This window comes from Mobula hypostoma, chromosome 23 (assembly GCF_963921235.1).
Source record: "Mobula hypostoma chromosome 23, sMobHyp1.1, whole genome shotgun sequence".
NCBI lineage: Eukaryota > Metazoa > Chordata > Chondrichthyes > Myliobatiformes > Myliobatidae > Mobula > Mobula hypostoma.
This window is the reverse complement of record NC_086119.1, coordinates 34,455,405-34,482,264: the sequence shown is the minus strand read 5'-3', so window position 1 is coordinate 34,482,264 and position 26,860 is coordinate 34,455,405. Positions and strand designations below refer to the sequence as shown.

Below are 26,860 nucleotides of genomic sequence, written 5' to 3'. Positions count from 1 at the left end.
GTACCTGCCTCCTGCAACTGAGGAGTGACCACCTCCCCATAGATCCCATCTATCACCTCCTTAGCTTTCTGTATGAGCCTAAGGTCATCAAGCTGCAACTCCAGTTCCTTAACACATTCCCCGAGGAGCTGCTGCTTGGTGCACCTGATACAGAAGGTCCCACAGCCTTCCCACCACTCACACAAAGAACACAACACAGCACCTGGAGCCATCCTCACTGCATTACCTTTTCTACTAACAGAGGAAGAATGAAGGAAAAACTTACCAGATAATTACCTCACTCAAGCTTGATGAGCCAAAGCCTCCCCACTGCAACACCAGTTCACACCAACACCAGTCGCTCTGCTTGTCCCTGTGTGCCTGCCTTATTTTATTTGCTCTTGCTAATGAATCGCGATTTGATTGGGCCACCCGAAAACACAAAAGTTCACGAACACTCCTTTTTTAAAATCTCACTGATGGACCTACGAGTAGCCTCCTCTCTCATGTCCAATTCGACTGGGCCATTGGAAAAATGCTGAACGCCCGCGAACGCTCCTTTTTAAAATCTCACTCACAGACCTGTGAGTCGCCCCCTCTCTCATTCCCGATTTGCCTGGGCCACCGGAAAAATGCAGAGAGACCATAAACGCTCCTTTTTTTAAATCTCACTTAAGGATCTGTGAGTAGCTCCCCTCTACCTCCTGATTCGACTGGGCCGCTGGAAAAACAGCGATGAATGAGAAAGGAAACACTGCAACCAGCCCAACCTCAGCTCCCTTAACAATTAGGTGGCCAGAAATGGCCGATGGGCTGCATAGGGAAAGGTGGAAAAAGGGGTCCTATTCCTCATTATTGATCCCTGCTGAAAGGCCTTTCTCTGGTAGCTGAGGTAAGATAAAACTCCACTTGTCCGTGTTGCTGCCCACAGCCCAAGAATCTGACAGCACTACTTGAAGCAGCTCAGCTTTCAACAGCAGCAACTTTGGAGAAGTATCAGTGAACGGCTCTGCCTTGGAAGCATATCTTAATGAAGTTACCATCTTCCAGAGGACTGGACAAGTCAGCTAGAAGCTACTGGAGGTAAAATAAATTATATTTTTAAAATAGCTGCACTGTCACCAATTCTTTTGCTCATCTCAAATATTAAAATACATCACACATGATCAGTTCACATGTCAACATATCTATCAACACATAAAAGTTGCTGGTGAACGCAGCAGGCCAGGCAGCATCGCTAGAAAGAGGTACGGTTGACGTTTCAGGCCAAGACCCTTCGTCAGGACTAACTGACGCAGTTAGTCCTGACGAAGGGTCTCGGCCCGAAACTTTGACTGTACCTCTTCCTAGAGATGCTGCCTGGCCTGCTGCGTTCACCAGCAACTTTTGTGTGTGTTGCTTGAAATTCCTGCATCTGCAGATTTCCTCGTGTCAACATATCTATCTCCTCTTTTTCATAGCTGTAAGAGCAAAGACTATTAACACAGGTTTACAGCACAGTTAAGACTCGGAACACTTCAGTTCAATTTTTTAATAACATGGCACAATTTACATAACACAAGTTTTGTTTATGAAGCACATGCCGAAGATTCAGAGTCGCTTCACTTTACAATAGGATCTGTAAAGGACTTCATTACGTACATGATAAACAGCATATCTGCAAATGAAAGTCTATAGGCAATATTGAGTTCTAGCACTACTGATCCAGTGTACATTTTTTTTTGTTTCTCAAAAACACTGCACAACATCAGGAGTTCACAAATTTGAAGCGCACAACTAAACCTTCAGGTGACTACTAAAATAGATCTCTGCTCATAAGAAACAACTGTCATAGATAGAATTTTTTCAAAACAGAATAAACAACTTCAGATAGCACTTTAATACACTATTAGACCAACAGAACTAATTTTACTTCATTAACATAGTTTACAATCCTTGGACACAATGTAATGTGCTAGACGCGGTTAAATGAATTGTGTTGAAAAGGCTCCGTTGAGGAATGCAGACTTTTGCATGAAAAGCCGGGGCATTCACCTGCTTGCATAGTTGGGAATATCTGTACAGCCACAAATGTTATCCAACACAGCACAAGCAGACTGTGTTAACAGATAATTAATCTCCCAATAGCACGCTTTGTCCGATGCTTCTGAATTGACTGTCAAACAGCCGCCCTTCAATGTATTTACATTTGTACATTGTAAAGCTTTTTTTGTCTTTTCCTTTTTTGCATATATGTACCAAGTTCCATTCAGCCAAGGAACTTCCCGATATGCTGCAGTCTATACAGCTTGATTCCTTCCATCCAAGTCTTAACCATAACTCTTCAAAGACAATTTAGCTTTTTTTTCTCCTTAGGCCTCCTCATTTACCACATACCCAATTCCTTGATAAATATACCAGTAACTCTTTTTAGTTTGCTCTTTCTTCACAACACATTTTTATATATATACTACAAATAAAATTAACAGGAAGAAAGGAACAAAGTGACATTAAACATTTTCAAAATTTAAGCTTAAAATGTACAAAAATGTATTTTCTGCAAAGTAATTTTACATTTTTATGTTGGTGAAGGCCACACCCACCGATTATTGTTCAAAGAAGTCCAAATGTTCTATTTGGTGGGTTATCACACTAAAAAAGTGGCCTTTATTGAAGGATGTCCTTAATAGTTACCTTCATTTGTTCCTCCGTGTCTGTATTATCGTGCTTCAATGTCTTTGTGTGTGTGAGAAGGGGGTCTTTCTCTTGCCTCTGTGCTAGTCAGAGGAGTAGTCCTTCGAGGAGAACCAGCACGTGCCCCACCTGTCGGTATGAGAGGGGGAGGGGCACTCAGTGCTGCTGTGGGAGGAGTCTTATTGAGGATGCCATTCTGATGAGCTGCCGAAGGGCTCACTCTAGGATAGTGCATGCTGGGAAGTCCTGGTGTTAAAAGACTGGGATGAGGCATGTGACCATCCAGGGCTGCTGCGTGAATGGGATGAAGGCGTCCATGTTCGTAGTCGTCTCTGAGCATGTTCAGTCTTTCTCGTTCTTCCAGGTGGCTCATCCTTTCGTGCTCACGTCTGGGATCCATAGCCAATGGGTGCTCGCGGTTGTAGTCGTGGGGCTCCCTGTCCCTATAGGAGCGTTCCGCTTCATAAAACCTCGGTGTCGACAGTCGTTGCAAGGGGTCACTTCTCAACAAGAAGTCTCTGGCTAGTGGATCTCTGCGATGAATATCCAACCCCCTGTATGGATCTCGCAAAGGATCCCTCATTGGATCCCAGTGGAAAGAAGGATATGGAAAGCGCTCACTTCCTGGAATTGGACTAATCCCCATAAAAGGAGCTACCATCCGTGTCCTGTCCAGCGTATTAATGCTGTTCATGGGATGCACCCCACTCATGGCCATTGCCATAGGCATGGAGGTCATCGAGGGGCTAGGATGGACACTGGGCAATGAGGTGGGCTGAGAGTGCTCAGAGGGCCTTTGTGTCTGAATCACCTCTGATATAATGTCGTTGTCTTCCTTCCGTTCCTCCTTTACTTTAATTTCATTACTCTTCTTCTGATGGTCGTATGAAGATTCACTTTTCCGATCTACTTCTCGGTTGGTGTAGCTGTTAGCCCTTGTGCTGTCTGTGCTTGGCAGTCTGATGTAGGGTGAATTGACTCTGTTTATATGCTTGTTGGAGTCCTCCCCAATCCTGCCATCCAGTCCCAGGCTCTCCTTATCAGGAGCATGGTTTTCTTTAACTTTGTGCTCATCAACAGACGAGTCCTTCCAAGCATCTGTGTGATCCCGTTCTCGTTCTCTTGGCTTTTCCTTCTCACGCAGTTCAGTATTTACATGATTTCTGCTGTGTTCAGTGGAACTACGATTGTGTCCCAAAGAGTTAACTTGATTTACAGACGGAGATGAAGTGTGGGTGGAGTGCCGCTTCTCCATAGTGTCCCTGTGGACAAATGCACATAACAAAAATGGTTTTATATGAGAAAAAACTTTATCCCAATAACCTTTAACCTTCGTTTGTTTTTAATCCTTGTTGTGTTAATTACCATCTGCAGCTCCTGCAGATTTAGGAGCATAAATTAATCAGACTTACTGCCATGACAATTTTATACCAAATTTGAGAAGGACTGGTATTTTGGGAGACCAGTGGAGGACTGCACAAATGTGTAAGAGCTACTGAGGTTGGATGACCTGTGGCTCAGAGCGAGGATTGTGGTCAACTACTCTTTCTGTTGAAATCAGCTACGACTTGCATTATAATATGGTTCCATGCTAATTAAATTAAGCCAAATTTTCAAATTCCTTCAAAAACATAACAGTTACTTGTGGACAACAATTTTTATGTGCCATTACACAATTGGACTAACAAAACAAATAGTCTTATTTCAACAATCGTTTTTGAATTGCAATAATTTTTAATTGCATTTTAATTATTCAAATTGGTTGCATGAGGGTTGACATGTTTGTACCATGGATAAAATAGATGAATAGGAAGAGTCACTGTTTCTTCTATTCCTCTTTATATCATGGGAGTATAGTCTTTGTAGTGTAAAGTCTAACTTTGAAATATTTTTAGAAAATCTCTAAAAGTTCATTCTTTTAAATCTACATCTGTCTTCAAAGTAATATTGATCCTTTTGGGATATGGACTGCAAAATTGGTCTTAAATCATTTGCAAATGTTTTTCATTTGCTTTTATTAGAGTTAAGTTAAACTTATATATATTATTAATCTTCACTGAGCAAAGTAGGCCCGTTTGCAAGAAGGCTTGAATTTATAACCACTATCAGATTAAATCAGAACTGCTTGAATTATTTTAGTCTTGTGGTAATGGCCTATATTAAAATCAGAACTGTTGTCCTCTATTGAGGATTTCAAAACACCTTTAAGTTCAATAGATGTGAATTAAATTTGAATCAAACAGGTTTCTCTTCTAATAGTTGAGCTGAATTTAGCTAACTGGATAATAATAGTCAATAATTTACTTTGCTCAAGAAATAAATGTAAACACCCCAGAGATAAAAATCTGGTCTGCCTTTTAACTTCTCTTGCAGTGATTGACACAGGTATAGTCAAAGGAATAGATCAGAATAAGGGTGGGACCACAGGACTAAACTACAGGAAATTGTATTTTGGTACAGGTCATTTTTAATTAAAGAATCCTCCTTGCTCCTGACAGACAGCAGATCATTGAGATCAATTCACCATGCATTTAACTCCAGAGTCTGTAATGAGTGCTGGCAGGAGATAGGAAAGTTGGATAGGGAGTAAGAATGCCTTCTTGCACCTCCAGTCCCAGCTGTAAAACAAGGTTGGTAACGTCCACACTCCCCTGCTTGTCCTGACATACTTTTGGATGGGGAAGGAAGAATCCAGAAAATGAAATCATCAATGTCATGGCAACTTATCAAAGTCTTCAATAATACACAAACAGACATATGTGGCAAATTAATTTCAACATGTAGTGTTCCCTTGCTTTAAATATAAGATACTGAATCATTAAAGAAAGAACAAGCAAATGATAAGACAGCAGGAATATATTGAAGTATTCTGGAAAACTAATAAAGGCAGAGTATAGATTACACCAATGACATATTGCTTTACTTATAGACTAAGTTAACATCAGCATGAAAACCAGAGTTTGAATATGGCCAAATTGTTGACTTTAAACCAAAGTTGGAATTTATTTCTGAAGGCTTAATTAACCTTTCCATCCAAAAATTGAACATCCTCCTTGAAAGTCTTGCTTCCCATAAGCATGAATCTCATGCTTCACTACCACGACATTTTATCAGATATTAGTTGTGTTGGGGGTGTATCAACCTTAATCTAAACCTCTACATCACCTCGCGTGAAACTGGCTGAATGATTTTTGCTGCCCAGCTACCTTTGGGGAACGTGGGAGAGCAATTTGGTTGAGGAACCTCTTGAGGGTATGTTAGATTAAAGTTGATTTCCTTACTGCTTCTGCATTCTTTAATATGGAGCCCTCCACATTTCCTCTCCTCCCTACCGAAATGAAGATTTATCACTTCTTCTTTGTCCATTCTTTTATTTCCTTCAACAGCTTCATGAAATACTTCCTGATTGATGAAGTCTTCCCATTCACATTTTAATCCCACTGCAGCACTAGGATCACAACACGGGCCACTAAGCAAAGACTGATTGAGCAAGATAAAAGACAGCAAGGCAGATGAGGATTTTAATTTTCAATGCATATAATGGGCAGTGTATTAATCTCATATTAAGACATCTAAACATTTGAAATAGTTAAAGCAAAAGGTTTAGATCCCCTAAGAATGGGATCAGGTAGGTAGTTACTTTAGAGATGGCTTCTGTATAATTAAGCTCCAAATGATTAATATACTATATGGTGAAAGAGGAAAGTGAAAATATTCTGGCTTTACCATGAATTGGGAGAATGAGCAGATGAATACATATCTCTTCTTAGCTGCAATTACAGTTACTACAGAGTGTAGCTGTTTATGTTTATAATGTTACTCTGGTACATAATTTGGATAATATGGTATCTAGTGACTAAAGTGAAACTTCAGACATTATTTGATGGAATGTATCGCTGGATGAAGCAGTGAATTCTACAGCTGAGACTGGAGCTCTCGACTGTGTTTATTGTCCTCAGTGGGTTTAGTGAATTCATACTTGGCCATTCATCATTTGAGACAATCGACGGGACCAATTCATGTTCCTCCCAATGGTGTTAAAAAGTTACTGATCTTGCTTTCAGCAAAAAAAAACTCAATGTGTTTACAACCAAATTCTTTTGCCAAAGTCATCATTAGGAGTTTACCTTCATGTGTTTTTTCACAGAGTGTGAAAGTCATACAAATAATCTACATCGACCTCCTGCCCAAATTAATGCTTAAGAAATTTGATGGAAGACTCCCCTGATGGTTTGAGAGATTTAATTTATAATTTGTTCTAAACTGGAAAGGTAGAAAAAAAATCCAAGACTCCTTCAGCAGTTTCATGTCACTAAGATAGCAGATCACACAATGGCACAAACTGCACCACAGAACTTAATGACCAGAATATTACCAAATATTATTACCTAACAGAATATCAAATACATTTTGAATAAGTTGACCACCTTCAAGAGAGAATTCAAATCAAACTATTAGGAATCTTGAATAAAATCCTGATCTATAGAATATTTCATCACTGTCAGCAAAACTAATAAGGTAATGCTAATACAGCCAGATTAGGGAAAAGAAAATCAACAATATAATACTAACAATAAAATAATTTTATCTTTAACAGAAGCACGTATTCTTCGATTTACAGAGGGGATGTGGTCTGGCAAAAAAATTAATTTTTAAATTAAGTTGAAAAGGCTGCCCAAAATCTATCATGGAGAGCTTTATGCAGGATCCAACATTGGAAGAAAATAAGATTTGTAAATCGAGGATACATACCCTGCAAGATTATAATTCAAACATACCTGTAATCTGCAACATAATGAGATATTGTTTCAAATGATTAGAAATTTAATCTTGATGTCTTTTTTAAACCAACAATGTCAACTAGCAATCTTTGTCATAGGTGTACTCTGTATTCATAATGAACTTGAAGGTGTGCGTTTCAGGATTCATATCATTTCGTAATGAATTACGGTGTCCAACAGCACAGAAATAACATAACTTTAATGGGCATTAAATGGTAGTTTTTCAGTGAAAGTGAACACCTCGGATCAGTAATGGGTTCTAATTAAGCTGTTCAAGAAAAAAAATCTAAGCTTCAGTTTCAAATAAAAAATACACATTATATAATTCAGAGAATAACTTTCTCTCTGATTTAACATCTACAGATTTGATGAGTATTCTATGCTAACTGAAATTTTACTGGCTAAGAGGATGGAAGCACCATTTTAATTCCCTTTTCACAGAGAGTATTCAGTTTTTGAAGAACCCATTAGTGAATGAGCATTAATGTACCACTATGCAGAATATGGCTTAAATTTATGGTGTCACAGTTAAATTTGGTTTTACTATTATTTCTATGCAAAATAAAAATAAAAAAATGGAATGACATGACATTTTATTTGTAATTTACAAATTTTTAAAAAATAGATACAAAGAACATCAAAATGTCATGCAAATATTGTTGTGCTTAGCCACTGGAACTAAGTGGTTGTTCCTTGACTATCATTAATATTATAATTAAGATTATACTGGCCTTACGGAAATGTTTTAAGAGAATGCTCCTAAATTTAAATGAAATTTTGATTCAGAAAGTGAATGAAGCAATTATATTTTTTCTAAATTACTAACATTTTTACATTACTTGAACCTTTAAATTTATTTTTTATTTCTATTACCATATCTCATTTTAAATCGAATTGTAGTTTGCTAAAATAACTGTCCTATTTTCATGGTATGGACTCGCAGCTTGTGTTTATCAAGCTGTAGAATAATGTGTATTTACTTATTTATTTGGATTCCTTAAGGTTGACATTGCCGGGGGTGGTAATGGGGATAAGCTCCCATTACCTATTTAATGCTTCCAACGGCATGTACCTCAAATAGACTCTGACAACCATGTCCAGCTCCTGGACTTCACGTGTGTCTTAGCTACTAAGACCAACGGAATTGTTTCAACTGACAGGAGAAGGGGCAAAGGCAGGCTACAGGCACCTTAAAACCAGTCGCTTTGGGCAGATGGAGCTTGTCAACCATGGTCGGCAGCCCATCTAGAAGAAGGAAAGATCTGATCTCAAACCCACGCTGCCTTGCGGCTTTACCCACTCATGGGGAAGGCTTCAGGAGTAAACGCTGAGGGAAAAGTCCAGAGCTGGAGTCACTAAGGCAGTCTTATACTGAGTTCAATGCTGACTGGCAACTCCTGCGACACTGCTAGTACCAAACTGTATCGGTCACTGCTGTTCCTTTGGGTTCATCAGATGTGTGGAGAGGGGGAGCTTGCTACATGGGTAACAGCTCGCTCTCCATATTGTACTGCCAGGTTTGCGTATCTAGACAGCCAGGACACAATATCCATGGTCAACTCTGTCTGCTGGGGGCCTCACGTTTATTTATTTAGCAATACAGCATGGAGTAGGCCCTTACGAACCTTCGTGCCATGCCGCTCCCACCAACCCCCAACAAACCCAGTTAACCTTAACCTGATTACAGGAAAATTTACAATATCCACTTAACCTACCAGGTATGTCTTTGGACTGTGATAAGAACCCAGGGGACCCAGGGGACCCAGAGGAAGCCCATACATTGTGGAACTCTGAACTCCAAAACTCCCTGAGCTGCAATAGCATCATGCTAACTGCTACGCTACTGTGACTATAACATTAACAGTGACTCTTTGGTCTAAAATGGACTGGAGTGCTGATCCAGCAAGGTACTGTACCTTTAACATGAACTGCACACCTAACATTAAGCACAAGGGGCCTAAATATAGAAAAGTGCTCTGTGGCACTTCATAGATAAACTATGAACGTTTGCAAGGACACAGCACAACAACAGTGCACCATATTTCTTCTTGCCCCGGCAGTGAGTTCCAGTGAGTTCTAATATCTCAGTTAAGATATTAGTTGGGGCAAATATGTGAAAGGAGTATGAGAGAACATAACCAGTGATTTCATATTGTTTTCCCGAATGCTGTTCCCACTGCAGCACCAAAAGAGGGCTGGACATAGGCAGTGTGGTCTATATTGTGTAAAGGATTCCTACAAGGGAAAGAAAAACTACAGGGAGTTGAAGTAATCAGAAATGGGGAAAGGTTATAATTAAACTGAATGCAGATTAACAATGACCATTTACCTAAATTTAAATTCTGCTTAATATCACCTGTGAATTGAACATTCTACTTATTGTAATTAACTTTTCAAACCAAGGTAAGGTGTCCAGTATTGCCCATGAATAAGCCAATTGGATTTGGTGGAAGTCTGCCGTGACATCACGTGACAATGAATAACCCACACCTTCGAGTTCACGGCTCTTTAATAAAGTATAGAATCGGATTGGAGAAGTTTATTGCTTAACCCTTCGTACCTTTCTTTTTCATCTTTACTAACGGTAGAGTCTCGTTTTTCTACATCTCTATCTCTGTCATGAGCGGCTACAGAGGAACTGCGCTCTGCCTCCCCTGGCTTCAGCCAAGGGGGTGGGGTTGGAAACGAAGGTGGCGTTCGGTGGAGTCGATTCCAAGGCTCATGAGGATTGCTAAAGCTCTGCATACTGGGGCCATCTTTGTGGCTGAACATTGTGTTGGATGCTGAAATGGTTGAGAAAACAAAAGAACAAAAAAAATGTTTAAAAGGTCTGGCAGTTGACATGACGGTACTTACCAAGCAATGCATGCTGAGCTTAAAATGTATACATACTATTGGCAGCTGGAAATAAGAAGGGAAAGATTACAGATTTACAAGAACATGGCACTTTCATTGTCGTTCAATTCTTTAAATGAATGTTAAGTACCACATGACAGCAGGAGATTACAAACAACATAATTGGTTTGAAAGGGCAGAATACAATGAGGGAATTAAAAGGGATTTAAAAAAATACAAATTTCTTCTGCTTCCCGTGTCTGTCTTCACATACAAAGTCATGATGGGTCTCTGCTTCACACAGTTCTCAAGTCCCTCAGCCAATGCACTGCATCACTTTGAGAAGCCAACACTGTTCTCAGCAGAACAAAACTGTCTTTGCACTCTTTACAGCCAGCATCCCAGGGGAGAGGGAACTGAGGAACTGCTGGCCATTTACCTATTTACTTTGCTTGGGGTCCTGCTCTACTTAAGTTAATCTGTACAATATTACAGTGCATCTGATAACTTTAGTCTTTAAGACATCAGGGTATATTAAGTAACTGTCTGCAGTAAACAAAATTTACAGGGATGTTGCCAGGACCCGAGTTAAAAGGGAAGATTGAATAGGTTAGGACTTTATACCTTGGAACGTGGAAGACTGAGAGGAGATTTGACAGAGGTATACAAAATTATGAGGGGTATAGGTAACTAAATAGCATAAATGCAAGCAGGCTTTTTTTCCACTGAGTTGGGTGGGACTACAACCAGAAGCCATGGGTTAAGGGTTAAAGGTGAAAAGTTTAAGGGGAACATGAGGGGAAACTTCTTCACTCAGAGGGTGGTGAGAGTGTGAAACGAACTGCCAGCACATGTGGTGTGTGTGAGCTTGAATTCAATATTTAAGAGAAGTTTGGATAGATACATGGTTGGGAGGATTCTGGTCCTGCTGCAGGTCGATGGGAGAGGGCAGTTTAAATGGTTTGACACAATTAGATGGGCCAAATGGCCTGTTTCTGTGCTGCACTTTTCTACGACTCTATAAAAGTTAAGAACAAAAAGTTTAATATTATTTGGATTGAAAAGTGGGAAAAAAACATATGTAAAGCCAACAACAATAAATTGGGCTGATTTCAACTCAACAAACACCAAATAAAAATCTGAATTATTCTGGCCAGTCTGTAATGCTGATGAAGTTGAGCATATAAACAGAGCCACTCATACACCTCTTGGGTCTGGCCCCATCTATTAGACCAACTGTGAATGGGACCCACCTTCATAGTCTTACTCCTCTTACAGAAGACACATGGCCAGTGATACAATGACTATTCCATGTGCTCCAACTGGAATCACCAGCCTCAAGTTCATTGCAACATGGACACAATAAAATGATTCAATATCTCAAATATTGAATGAAGTAAGCATACTATCCAGAAGTGGCAAAATGAATCAAAATGGAATAAAATCAAAGACTCATCATGTATAATTTCCCATAGATTATATTGTGTATCTCCCATTCCATAACTATTTTATGTTATCGACAATTTTAATTGGGGGAAACATCTCAAATGTTACACTTGATGATTTTCTGTAAGTGTATCATGTAGGATTGCACCACAGAGCCATCTCATGCTGACACTAACAACGACTACCTACCAACATAGACGGAACATCTTAATACTGAACTTTGCAATGATCACTTACAATTTCATGCTGAGTTTAAGCCAATTTCATGGGGTTATGGATCAACCACTTCACGCAAGGTCAAACATAGACCAGAGTGAAGAGTACTGGATGGTTGCCTTGTCTGAGGAAAGTCAATTGGATCATCACAGCAATCCAAAGGGTTTAAAGATTATTTATCTTTTTCTACACAGTTGCCAAATACATTGAATTTTATTTCATATTTCAAATTCAGCTTTATAAAGTTGTTGTTCAGTGCTAAAGCATCAGGCTACACTAGTGTTCAGATACAGCACCACTACCATTCAGCCCTCTTCCTGTCTGCCATCTGGAATGCTTAAGCCAAAAGTGTGATGGAATAATTGGGTGTGGGAATAACACATTTCAAGAAGCTCAGCTCCATATCGGGCGGAACAATTTCCTGCATCAATGCTCCCGCCATTGTATTAATTATCCAACCTCGACATGAAAATCACACTGAGGCTTCAGGATGTGTAATCTAAAAGCTGTAGACAGCTGCACAGGCCATGGTGACATTGCTTCCATAAAACTTCAACCACCAAAAAAAGCAGGAGATTCAACACCTGAATCTGAAGTGGACTTACATTGTGATTCAGTGTTACTCATGTAACTACTTATCTAATACCTTCAATAGGAAGTCACACAAATACGTTCAGAGCAAAATGGGGAATGTAATCATTGCCAATACTGTTCACAACATTGAAACAACCTAGAAAAAAAGAGTCAGTTACCTCAGCCATCACTTGGAAGCCAAAACATGAATGAGTTTCAAAGTAATTGATAAAGTTAAGCTGCCAATTTTTATTTTCTGTTCTGTGTGTCTGAAAAATAATCACGGGATACTCAAAACAAAAACAGAAAATAAGTTAATTAATTACTTTGAATCTCATTCATGTTTAAGGAACGTCATTGGTGTCAGAGTGAGGTGTCACGCCTCACTACCAAATGGTCCATACCCTGCTGTATTCTCTTCAGCTCACTGACTTTGTCCCGACGTTCACTGCACTGCTGTCACAGGTTGCATGAAGCAGACAGCCCTCTCTTTCACATTTCGGTAATAAGCTACTACTTTGTGAACTAATAAGATGGAGAGAACTAATAAGTTAAACTGGGATTGTGCTTGAAGCTTTATCAAACTCCTGAAGAGCTGGGAAGGGCCAAAGGATTTTATACAATGTTTCTGCACCTTGAGTAAGGCAGTAAAACCAGGATACAAATTTGAGATAATTACAAAAACGTGACTAAAACAAAAAAAAAATCTGAAAAAAATGTGTGGCAGAGTCTTTCAAGAAATGTTGTTTCGGAAACCCTACAAGTCATGGGGAGTGGAAAGGTAGGCAGGCTAAAAATGAACAGCGCCTATATAGGCCTGACAGATCAGAGAGATAGAAACACAGGAGTTGGCAGTTGCTGGAATACAGAACAAAATCTGAGAGGTGCTGCTTGAAGCACTGACTTCCTTCAGCAGCTTGTTTTTTTTTTGCTGATGGATTAGGCAGTTTGTCCTGGGCTGTGACATGAGGTTTTGGACAGAATATAGGGAAAGTAAAATAAACACTCTCAGAACACCACAGGCTGAGCGTGAAGCGGTAGGACACAGAAGGAAGTGGGAGCAGTGCTGAGGTTAGGAAGAAGGAAAGATGCAATTCATTGCCTGTAGAACTCGGTTCAGAGCATGTTGCCCCAGACTTAAAGTAGTTTGACCTTTTTAGTAAAGCTGCAGTATCTTGCCTTTTAGAAGCCTGAGCTTGGTGGTGGATCAGCTGTGAAACCTTGGTTATCTTTTAAGATGCAAAAATTGAAGCAGAGACCAACAACGCCATCCTGTGCTGCACGAGACTGCTGCAACAATCTCCCAGCAGCATTGAACACCAGAGGAGAACAGAAGGTGATCAATGTCATCAACTGGATTAGTTAGTCAGGGAGATCCCACTCACTTTCAAAACAAAAAGAATGCCTTGAGAGATGAAATAATTCTGACTCTCTGACTTGCCATCACCTTTTGTTCCCTAACATCTATTCAATCTGCCTTATACTTCAATAATTGAATCTTTCTCTCTATTACCATTCCTCATGCTCATTTAACATTCTTCTTGGCCTTTTTTCTGGGCTTGTTATTTATCTATAATATTGCTTCTCAGCATCTTCTTCTGTTCAATCTTTTCACTGTATCCCTCTTTCTGTTTCTCTGCCCTTTGCCCATGAACTGGACTTGCCATTTCCTCACCTTAGTAATTACACCCTGCCACTATTATATTCATACCACCACTAAAATGGATCAACACACATCAAAGTTGCTGGTGAACGCAGCAGGTCAGGCAGCATCTCTAGGAAGAGGTACAGTCGACATTTCAGGCCGAGACCCTTCATCAGGACTAACTGAAGGAAGAGCTAGTAAGGGATTTGAAAGTGGGAGGGGGAGGGGGAGATCCAAAATGATAGGAGAAGACAGGAGGGGGAGGGATGGAGCCAAGAGCTGGACAGGTGATTGGCAAAGGGGATATGAGAGGATCATGGGACAGGAGGCCCAGGAAGAAGGAAAAGGGCAGGGGGGGGGAACCAGAGGATGGGCAAGGGGTATAGTGAGAGGGACAGAGGGAGAAAAAGGAGAGTGAGAGAAAGAATGTGTGTATATAAATAACGGATGGGGTACGAGGGGGAGGTGGGGCATTAGCGGAAGTTAGAGAAGTCAATGTTCATGCCATCAGGTTGGAGGCTACCCAGACGGAATATAAGGTGTTGTTCCTCCAACCTGAGTGTGGCTTCATCTTTATAGCAGAGGAGGCCGTGGATAGACGTGTCAGAATGGGAATGGGATGTGGAATTAAAATGTGTGGCCACTGGGAGATCCTGCTTTCTCTGGCGGACAGTTGTTTGCATTAGGAGATGGTTAAGTTTTATTGTATCATTTTACACCAGAAATCTACAATGCAAAAGACAAGGTGGAGTCCAGACATCATTGTGCCTACATTCAATCACTTTGAAGTGCACTTCATTTACCCCAAGTTACTGATGTACAACACCAGAAATTCTCAACACAACCATTCTTAACATCAACGTTTTGCTGAAGTTCTTTTAATACTCGCCACTCAGCGAGTAGATTTAAGTGTATACCTGGATGCTTTGGGGATAAAAAAAAATGTTTTACAAATCACATGCCTCAAATGTTGGGGGCAATGGAATATGGGTTATTTTAGATCGGCACATCCATGTATGAACTTTCACTGAGATAAACAAAACCCTGCCCCACTGGGGGAAAAAAAAGTGCACTCTTTGTTGTCAGTGCAATCCTTCAAAGGTTCCTGTATATTCTGATAGTTCAACTGAATTTTCCAAAGGTTGGTGAGCAGGTGGAAATAGACTCTTCAATTCAAGCATTTGATCTGAATTTACCAGTAGGACAATCAATAATAGCAATATATATTAAAGAAAACATTTATGCAAGGGTATCAAAGGTTTAGTGCTTGAAACAAGTGCTAAACAGAAAACCAAATCTAATCTAGGTGTTGAAATCCAATTAGACAACTGGCCATGCACATGATTGATTACTGCAGGGATAAACAGTAGTGTTGATTACCTCAGAACCTTCAGGGGCATTTGTATTAATTTTGGAGAAGTCAGAAAATCCATTGCTTCCAACTCATTTTTAAAGCCCCTCCAAAGGTTTATTTGGAAAACATACAACCTATTATAGAAATAAACCATTGTCTACTAAGTCTAATGATTGCTGGCTGAGTTTTAGTGCCTTGGCACACACCCAGCAAATAGCAACCTGGGAAAGATAAACATGGGATGCACTAATGTGACATATTTATCTCAGTTTTAGTTCATTGGCATGGATTTGGTTGGCTATTGCACATTTAAATCGCCCTGACTATGTTATCTTTCACAGTACTGGGTCAGTACTGCCCACATATCAGCCAAAGTATCACTTCTCAAAGTAAAACATGAGAGAGTCATACAAAGAACCGAAAGGACAGAAATACTCACTGATTGAAGGGTTCCCCAGTCCACCAAAGGCGCTGTTACTTAAGGATCTCAGACCAGTCAAACCACTTGGTCTATTAAATGGCTCTAAAAAAAAACCAATATGTGTCCACAAGTTACACATTTGATCAAAATCGTTTAAACTAAAAAAATTCTTTGTGGTTTTAAATGCTACGCAAAGTCATCCCCAGACTTAACTGAAATCACATTACAACAAATTAAAATGGGCACTGTGCAGTAATTGCAAATGACAGCAGCTTAAGATAGAGACCAGATTTTGTTTCCTGAAAGAGAACATTCATAGTGGCCTATTCTCAAGAAATAGAATGCCTCTTGAACCTTGGGTCAAGTTATTTTCAATTTTCTCTCCCTTAAAAAAGCAATGCTTAATCATCAACATCATTATGTGCCATGTGGTATGACGTGGGTGATCATGGTCTTTGACCATGATTGTTCTTGGCAAATTTTTCGACAGAAGTGGTTTGATGTTGCCTTCTCCTGTACAGTGTTAAATAGTAGGTGCCAATCCCAGCATGGGGAAATGTCTGGTATCCAAATCATACCTTCATTTGAAAAGATTTTTTTCCTCACATTGAGAAAAGGTTTTGTCAGTATGTGCGCAATAAAAATCACCAGCCTAATTCTAATTCAGTAATGCCATATACACTTAAAGCTTCCGCAAAGCCACTGAACAAGACAGAACAAATGATTGAAAAAAGGGTGTTAAAGGATTTGTGTAATTGATTTATGAAAGAAGCAAGCTCATCAATGCTGTTTGCCTTCAAAAGCTGCTTTAGCCCCAGTATGATTTTATACAGTTGTTATAAAGCCTAAATGCCAATCAAATGCCACTGAACTATTCTGACGAGCTGGTAAAGAAAATGATATGGATTGCTGTATGTCTACATACAGGTACTCGATCTGTGCTATTGTGGAAAACGTGGAGATGACAGACAGCAGTAACATGCAAGGTTTCTAAACTGAACAAGAACCTGGAATTTTCTTGAAATTTCTGAAGCAACAGCAGCTTCAGACTATTTTCTTCAGCAAGGAAATTTATTACAGTACTTGTACTAAATGTATCACTTCATGGAAATCACTATGCGTGTGTCCCACTTTCAAGCCTTCTGTCCTCTCATTGCAAAAAAATAAGCTCATGAATTTTAAGGACTTATGAGAATAATGTTCCAACATAATTTTATAACTTCAGAAATCTGTTTCATCCTAACTTCCCTGGTAACATAGTAACAAACATTCCCGAGACACACAGCAACTGTCTGTGTTCTTGGCATTGATTTTTAAGAGTATTGTTCATTTAATATGTAAGAATGTATTTGTTGCTACAGGGTGAGCAAACCTATCTGAAACGCTTGGAGCCGGAAGTGTTTCAGATTTTGGATTTGCATTTATATGATATTTATTGGGGATGGGACCCAAATCGAAACACAAAATCCATTTACATTACATATACAGCTTATTCACATACTCTGAAGGTAGTTTTACATAATATTTTTAATAATTTTGTGCATAAAACAATAATGTGTACATTGAACCATCAGAAAGGTAAGCTATCACTGCCTCAGTGGACAGTCAGTCCATCATTCTCGACTCTGCATCTATCTGCTGCTAGTAAGCAGTCTTTGTTTTACACTTGCTCATCACACGTGTACTGATGCAGACATTCAGCATGTTAGATTTTCATCAGTGACGATAATGGCAAACTCATCAATAAATTTCTCTGCTGCTTCATGATCAGATGCTTCATCTACACCACTTTTTAGATATTTTGTGCCATGCCTTTTCTTAAATTTCTGCAATCAGCCTGCTGAATATTCACAATTACCTTCAATATTCAATTCATTCTGATAGACCTTTGCTTGTTTCATGATTAATATACCGCTAAGCAGCTTATGTTCACTCTGATGCTGACAAATCCACTCTTTCAATACACGATCGAGATCTTCATTTTTCACATTGTGCAGTGTTTTTCTGTTTTTCATTAACTTGGTTCCTTCAGGTTGCCAAGGCTGGGGGAGGCTGTGGTGATAAGCTCCTGCTATCTATTAAGTGCTCCCAATGGCATGTGTTTCAAATAGTCTCTGAAAACCAAATCCAACTCTTGGCCTTCACATGTGGTCGAGCTACTAAGCCTGCCGGAACCTTCTACTGACGGGAGTAGGTTACTGGCACCTACTTCAGGCAGATGCGGCTCATCAGCCTTGGTTGGCAGCTCATCCAGAAGGAAAACTCTGATCTCAACCCGCTGCTGCCTTGCGGCTATGCCCACTTGCTTCAGGAGTAAACTCCGAGGAAATATCTGGAACCGGAGTCCCTAAGGCAGTCCTGCGTTGAGTTCAGTGATGACTGGCAACTCTTGTGATGCCGCTGGTGCCAAACTCTTCTGTTGCTGCTTTGGATTCATCAGTTTCATGGAGGCGGGAGCCTGTTGCATGCTTTCCATATTGTACTGCCCTGGATTGTGTATAGGCTTGCAAATCACACAGACAGCTGGCACACGACAAACATGGATGAACCAGACCAACAGAGGCCTCATTAACTTCTGTTCGTTACATATGCGAGGTCATTTCTCAGAACTGTCTGTGCAGCGCAGAGCTTTTGCATTGCCTGGGAACTTTCCCAGCACCTTGTGCAATGTTCAATTTATGATGTCATGTCAGCGCTCAAAAGAAATTTGGATTTCAGAGGTTTCTGGATTTTGAAATTTCAGATAAGGGGTTCTCAACCTGTATTCGTAATGATAACGTATCATTGGCATTGAACGAATTTCCTTTAAAACTGCTTGTACTAACTGACTCATCTCATCCACATTATCCCTTCCAAGGTAAGGAAATTAATTCCAGAATTCCTCTTATTAGACTGTTGCATGCATTAATCTCCATGCATTGAGTTCCACACAACAACCTTTGCTTCCTCCCTGTTCAGCTTCATCATAATATTACACCTGACTTTCACTTTGTCTCTCTGAAGAGAAAAGAGGCTCATTCTGTTCCATTCCCTCAGCTGCACACTGTTATTACTGTTTGCTCAAGGGGAATGTGCTAAGATGATTTACTCCTACACAGAGTATTGGTTAGTTGCTTTGTATGCCTTGGACGTCTTTGATTAAAGTGACTGGTGACACCAAGAATCAATTGAAATGCATAAGACCGAGCCACCATGCTCTCACTAGCTGTTAACAGTGCCATGGCCATGGTGGATTTTGACAGGTGTCTGGATGCCAGTCCTTGGCAAAACCTCTTCATTGCCCTTCTGATATGTTGCTTGGTATCCCTCAAAGGATAAAAAGTGCATCCACAGACTGATGTGACTCACATTTCTGGTGCAATTCCACCAGGAAGACATTACCCTTTGCCTCCTCCTCTTATTTCAAAAAACATAAATGCAAGAAGTTTTCTTGCAGTTGAAGCAGCAAACAACAATCATCAGTTGAAGCCTAAACCTTTGTGAACAAACGTAACCTCATAAAAACCCACACTTCCTATTCTTAATAGAGAAAATATAGAATGCAAGAGACATTTGGATGGGCACGTGAATAGGCATGGAATGAAGGAATATAGACCATGGGCAAGCAGCTGACATTAGCTTAGATTGGCATTACAGTTGGCATCGACATCATGGGATGTCCCTGTGCTGTACAGTTTTGTGTTCTACATAGGAGCCTATACAGCCTGTATAGGCTTATTTACACTTGGAAAATTAAACACAGATTGGGAAGTATTTTGGAGAATATTTCTGTCTAAGCCACAAACCTAAGCCTGAGCTTTTGTTCTTCTGTCACTTTAATTCTCTGTCCTGCTCTCTCCTGGATCTTGGCTTCCTACTTTTCCAATGGAGCTTGGCACAAATGTATAGAACAGAACTTCTTTCCACAGGGTACCATGAGATTGCTCTGTGGGCCAGCAGAGACTTGATGGGCCAAAGTGGCCTCCTTCTATGTCAGAAATGAATAAGGAATAGACAATGAAAAGTTACCACATTCTAGTTTGCTCAAATGCAGATGGTACAGTGAGGTGTCACACAATATAGGGATCAAGGCTCGTGGATAAAATTCACTAGCCTACATGATATGTTGCATTTAGTCAAACCAAATGAACCTATATTGGTTCCAGTACAGAACAAGGATTACACACATGTCATAGTGTTGTCAACAACACCTGCATCATGAGAAGACCAAACATGCTCTGTGGCTGCTGGCCTTGAGAGGGAGAGAAATGAATTCCATTGGTCCTTTCCCAACACACAACCTCACTGACAGAAAAGTAAAATATATTGAAAATATCTTCCAGCTCTTATCAGAATAGGGCCCCACACATAAGCATTTATCACCACATTAACCTTGACATCTGTTGCAAAACAAAGTCTTCCCTGACAGGAGGTGCAATAAGTGACGTATTGCAGTGAAAAGATACTTATTAAAATGCAAACCTCTCACATAATACTCCTCGCTGATGAATATGGGCATGTGGTGAGAATCCTCTACCTTCTCCTCCTCCCACACTCCCTCTGCTCTGTCTCCCAGTAACAGTCTGTTCTAAGTAGGCTGCTTATACACCACACCATGTCTGATCATAATTGGTTTGTACATTAGTAGTTTCCACCAAAATGTCCCTCAACCCGTCACCTTGTTGATCCCGAAACCTTGAATCAATGACAAAAACACCAGATACTGGCAAGGTCTTAGGAGGAATCAACCAGCAATTCACCTTTACGTTACCGATGGGAATTCTACATAGAATTAATGAGGAAATGCGGGAGAGGCTTCAGGTTCAGAACATATAATCAATTAGGTGAGGTTAAGAGATGGTGTTAGATGAACCGCTGAGGTCAAAGCCACAGTGCTAATGATGAGATGTGTGTCATTTGACGCAATAAAGTCACCGCAGTGCACAGTGGGCAATCGCTTTGCCATGGTAACACACTCAACCCCCTGGTGATAGTGCTTGCCTGTGTTTGCAATCACCATCTTGAAGCACTAAAGATAACTGGGCTTTCACAAAATAGTAGCAGCCCAAATTAAATGATCTAAACATAATGTTATGCATTAACCCTTCATTAATTTCGAAGAGCATTAGAAACATGTGCTTTACATGTTTAAGGTGATGGCATTCTCTTGAGAAGTTAAGGTATTTGTTATTGGGATACTTCAATTGTTTTTAAATCATAAAATAGTCACAGAGTTGTACCGCACAAAAATAGGCCCTTTGGCCCTTCACATTCATGCTGACTTTTTTGCCCATGTACACTAATCCCAGCTGCCCACATTACCACTATAAGCATCTATCTAAATAGTTCATAAACAGTAATTGTGTCTGATTCCACCATCACCTGTCCAACACATCCAAATATCAACAACACTGTGTAAGAATCTTACCCCTCAGATACTGTTAACTGGATCAGACATCCTGTACAAATCAGAATTGAACATTACTATGCAATAGCCAAGTACAATCTTGGTCCCTCTATCACACCCCACTCCTTCCACCCCAACTATCTGCACAGTAAGTTATTATCTTGGTGGGTCCTGAAGGAGGTGCACTGAGAATTAAATTCCCTAATCCCCACCTGACCTGCCCCTGAACCAGAGCACACAGGGCCTATCATCTCCTCATTGAAACAGGTGACAATTAAACCAGATTTCTCCTGGTGCAGATGAAGATCATCTGCATTGAAAATTCAGCAATGGTTACACTGCCACCTCTTATCTGAGAACTAAGAGCAGAGGACCAATAACCATTAAAAGCCATGTGAGAAGTCATTGGAACATAAAAAATATATATAAGACTAAGGTTTTACGAAGACAAACTGTTCTGGAACTGTAAACTGTCAATTCCATCATCTACGTCCATCTTTATACCATCCAACATGCAGCTGTGTATCATCGTGAACTCGTGCACTGTGCTTAGCTGAACTAATCATTGGGTTTGACTCACCTGGACAAGTCACTAACATGTGACTCAGCTCCGATTTTGAACTCACTTGATTTCTTGAATCAAACAAAGTAAACTCCCGAGGGTGACCACCTCTTGATGGGGTAACTAAGTGACTGGCTTGGCCACCCCATCAATACCCAATACACTCTAACGCAAATTGACCTTTCCACATGCACATCTAACCCTGATATTGACAATCGAGCTCCTCTCCCCATTACAAGTCCTCTACATATCCTGACAACTCTTAAAAAATTACTTAATAAATCATGAACAACACACAATCGATGTTTCAGGCCAAGACCCTTTATCAGGATTCATGACTTCAGGTCAAAGACTCTTAATTTACTCTTGTTTCTCTTCCCGAAGATGTGGCCTGACATGCTGAGTGTTTCAAAACTTTTCAGTTTCAACCTTAGATTTCCAGCGTAATCAAGTTCCCTCATTTTCATAATCTATTCTTGGCAATGTCTAAAGATTCCCTCATAGAAAGGAAAAATGGGATCTTCTTTGTACAGTGTCATGACAGTACAGAGAACATGGAGTGGTACAGCATAGGAAAAGGCCCCTTGGCCCATAATGTTGTGCCAAACTAATTAATTTCATAATTAATGCCCAATTAAGCTTCTCCCTTCTGCCTAAGCAATGTCCATATCCTTCCATTTGCTGCAGATTTATGTGCCTATCTAAGAGCTTTATGAACAACTCCACCACTTTGCCTCTGCCACGACACCTCAGCACATACCAGGCAAACACCACTCTGTGTAAAAAAGAGACGTGCCCCACACATCTCCTTTGAACTTACCCCCTCTCACCTTAAATGCATGGCCTATGGTATTAGACATTTCAACCCTGGGAAAAGATATTGCCTATCAATGCCTGCCATAATCTTACAAACATTAACAGATCTCCCCTCAGCCTTCGCCACTCCAGAGAAAACCCAAGTTTGACTAAACTCTCTTCTGCCATAATTCAGGCAGTACCCAGGTAAACAGCTTCTGCACCCTTGTCAAAACCTCCACATCCTTCCAATAATGGGGTGACCAGAACTGAATGCAGTAGCCTAGATTCACCCTAGTTAACGTTTTATGGAACTGCAACATAACTTCCTGACGCTTGAACTCAATTCCACAACTAATGAAGGCAAGCACGTCATAGGCCTTCTTTCCCAACCTATCAACCCGTGTAACCACCTTCAAGGAGCTACTGTCTTTGACCCCAAGATCCCTCTGCTCATCAACTTCCTTCAACTACCTTCTCTTTTTATTTGACCTCCCAAAGTGAAACATTTCACATTTGGCCGGGTTAAACTACATTTGCCATTTCTCTGTCCATATCTACAACTGATCTATATCCCGCTCAATCCTTTGCCAATCTTCTACACTATTCACAATGCCACCAACCTTCACATCATCTGTAAACTTACTAAACTACTCACCTAAATTTTCATCCAGTTCATATACATAAAAATCCCCATTCAATTCCGGTGTTTGTACGTTCTCCCTGTGGGATTGTGTGTTTTCTTCAGGTGCTTTGGTTTCCTCACACAGTCCATTGATGTACTGGTTTGTAGGTTAATTGGTCATTGTAAACTGGCCCATGATTAGGTTAGGATTAAATCAGGGGTTGCTGGGCGGTGTGTCTCTAAGTACCCAAAGGGCCTATTCTGTGCTGTATCTCTAAATAAATAAATCAAACATTCCTTCAGGCCCTGGGGACTTATCCACCTTGAAATTCTTTAAGAGAGACAACACTACCTCCTTTGACTCAAAATGCCCCAGCACACGCCACACTGATCTCCCTAACCTCCACATACTTCTATGATGTAAAGTACTCATTTAGGACCTCAACCACTGCCTCTGGGCACATATTCCCTCCTTTATCGATGGACAATCCTACTCGCTTCCTCGGTATCCTCTTGCTCATAAAGCATGCACAGAATGCTTTGGGATTCTCTTTAATCCGACATGCCAAGGACCTGTCATTGCCTCTTCTGATATTCCTATTTCGCTTCTTGAGTGCTTTGAATACTTCACACATTGTGCCAATCTTCCAGTTATTCATTGGAGCGAACATTGCCAATATTGTTAATTATATTACCAAACATACTGGAGCTATTAAGCTTTGCTAACATTCGGCTTCTGCTCTGGATTTTAGTTCAGCTGCTTCAATGTTGACAGTCAACGTTAAACTCAAACAAGAGTACTGGTAGCCATCTGCGTTCGCTTCTTACATATTCAGATCCAATCACTTCAATGAATTGAACATGTGGAAATAATGCAACCAGCAACTAATGCTCTTCTATGGGCTGCTAGCAATCAAAGAATAAGTTCTTCCCCAATATTGTATCACAGATACACAGCCTGATGAAATAATTATATTTCATACAAGTCACATGATCGAGCAACTTCACTCATTCATTACTCTCAACCCTGAATCTGCTGACACAGATCAGGAATGAGTCCACCAATATGAAAGGACACTTGGCAGAATAAACTAGGTTTTGCAAAATCTCTAAACAATAAGCTAGGAACACATGATAATTGACAATCATGAAGAAAATTTGACCTATCTTGATAATTCCATCAAAGTTGCACATTCAAAGTCCTACCTTGAAAATTGCCCAGTGCACATCATAATTTGACGGATATCCCTGTGACAAATAACCCATTAGTAGTTTGGTGTCTATCCCATAACACCACCTAAATGATACAGAGTTTATGTGCAAAGAAGTATCTCACTGACATTTGTCAAATACTCCAGCCAAGCTGAAGAAGTACCTCTGCTCTTGTAAGGAAGAATCTCTTACTGGGGAGAGTGGGTTTGCATGAGGTACACCAACCTTTCGATACAATGCATATTCCTTGAAGTGCTGGCCCTACACAGGAAAGCCATTTCGGTGAGGGGAGTAGATGATGGGCATTAGGTGAAGGGGCTGACACCTGCTTCAGACACAGACACAGACATGAGTACCTCGGCACTCTCTATACTCTCGATAAGTGGAAAGCGTCAGAACACTTACAACACTGACCTATAAGCCATTATTGGAGGAGTCAGTGCCAGCTTTATACCTCATATCTTTGCCAATATATTATTAATCATTGTTACAAGCTTCATATTTATTTTTATGACGGTTCAAACTCTACCTGCTCAAAGCTATAGTTGTTGGTGATGCATATATTGAGCACTATGAGCTCAGCAGTGCCACCGACAGGCACTTCAGCAGTACTGCCATAGTCAAAGGGAGCACCCAATTTCCCTCGGGATCAATAAAGTATATTTATCTATCTATCTATCTATCAATGGAAGCCCAAGTGTCAGAATGGTATGAGGCTCAAAGGTGAAGATGCTCTGATGGTTTTGTGCTTCCTCGGGGCAGAGACCGCTATGTGAGAGCTGCTGTCAAGTTGTTGCAGAATCTTGCAGACGGTACACACCGAGGCCACGTTCTTCTTTGGTTGCTGCTTGGTATGGATGGTTTCAGTGCTGATCAGGGATGATGCTTTTACTGAATGGTGTCGAGCAACGAGGTACTACACTCATCTACACACATGCAGTGCGTGCCCGCACCTTCCTGACTTTTACCCTGTAGATGTGGAAAGGTTTTAGGCTATCATAAGTTGACTCATTTGCTTCCCAGCTCTACTGACAAGGTCATGAGGTTGCAGAAGTTGTGTGTGTGTGTGTGTGTGTGTGAGAGAGAGAGAGACAGAGAGATTAAATGCAGTTACTGTCCAATGACAACCACACCAATTTATGTTAGTGACAGTGTTGAACATCTAAAGGAAGTGAAACAATTCTCTCTCATTGGGAGCCGTCACTTCCTCACGCTATTGTGGCACAAGCTTTCAACCCAGGTCTGAACATCGCACGGATCTTCTGCGCAGAGATGAAGACTCTGTGCAGCAAGAGTCTCTTGTTACAATAAAACAAGTTGCATTTGCAGCAATCATCTCCACAAATGATCTTGTGATGGAGCAAAAGTCATTCATGGCATAGCTGAAGGCAGCTGAAGCCAGAACCTTTTCAAACAGGTTTGGGGGTCACCAGCAAGACCAGCATTTACTGCCCATCCCTAATTGCTCACCTTGCTGAATCTTGCCCTGAGGAACCCATGGGGCTGAGAGGATTGACCCCTAACAACCACAACCATCTTTCAAGGCAGAGCTTTGTCTTAGTGCCCACTGGCTTCAGTTTTATTGGGACTGCTTGGTGCCATGCTCACAACAAATGTTGCTGTGACATCGAGGTAAGTCACTCCACCCGCTGATCTTTCGCCAGCCCTGAATTCAGCTTTGCTCTGTACGGGGTAAAGGCTGTGATTATATGCAGCTGAGCAGTCCATGCAGATCATCAGTCAGCAGATCACTGGAGTGTAATTGTCACTTGATAGGACTGCTGGAGGCCCGGTCCATCAACAGCTGCGTTCCGCTGTTGTTGAGGATTTTCGTGGACCCCCTTCCTCCCATTTACTCTCTGATCATCCTTGGGAGATGTGGATTAAACCTGATTGAATGTGGTCTGGGGGAGGGCGAATTGTTTTTTATGGTAATTTACAATAATTTTTTTTATGTCTTGCACTGTACTGCTGCCTTAAAGCAACAGATTTCACTACATATGTCAGTGACAATAAACCTGATTGTGATTTTAACTCACTCCGCCTATTCCATAGAGCCTTGTAACTGAGGAATCAGAAATGTCTATTAGGAAAAACAAATAAATAATGCAAAAGAGTACAATAATAGTGCATTGGTGTTCATGGGTTTACTAACTGTTCAGAAATCTGATGGCAGAGGGACAAATTGAGTTCTCAGCTGTAGCTCCACTAAGCTGAACCATGTAATCTCCAGGTCTCTTTGCTGGTCCTCCTGGTGTCCATCTACTCTCATTGCATTTGGGTTAACTGCACATTTTAATGATGAAATGAGAGATTCAAGTGTCTGCTTGATGGGACTTTGGCATCATTGGCAAGGG

At 40.6% G+C, this 26,860-nt stretch overlaps 1 protein-coding gene across 11 annotated transcripts in view; it reads right to left on the bottom strand.

Moving 5' to 3' along the window:
- Positions 1–1,519: 1,519 nt before the first annotated feature.
- Positions 1,520–26,860, bottom strand: part of auts2a (activator of transcription and developmental regulator AUTS2 a) — a 1,205,197-nt gene continuing 1,179,856 nt past the window's right edge. For 9 of the 11 annotated variants that reach the window (XM_063031901.1, XM_063031894.1, XM_063031893.1 and 6 more), the window contains 3 exons: positions 15,942–16,025; positions 9,994–10,216; positions 1,520–3,914 (listed from right to left, as the gene is read on the bottom strand). In XM_063031901.1, coding sequence (XP_062887971.1) covers positions 2,678–3,914; positions 9,994–10,216; positions 15,942–16,025 — 1,544 coding nt within the window. In that variant the 3' untranslated portion in view covers positions 1,520–2,677. The remainder of the gene's footprint in view (positions 3,915–9,993; positions 10,217–15,941; positions 16,026–26,860) is intronic. The other 2 variants (XM_063031904.1, XM_063031900.1) reach the window with 2 other exon arrangements.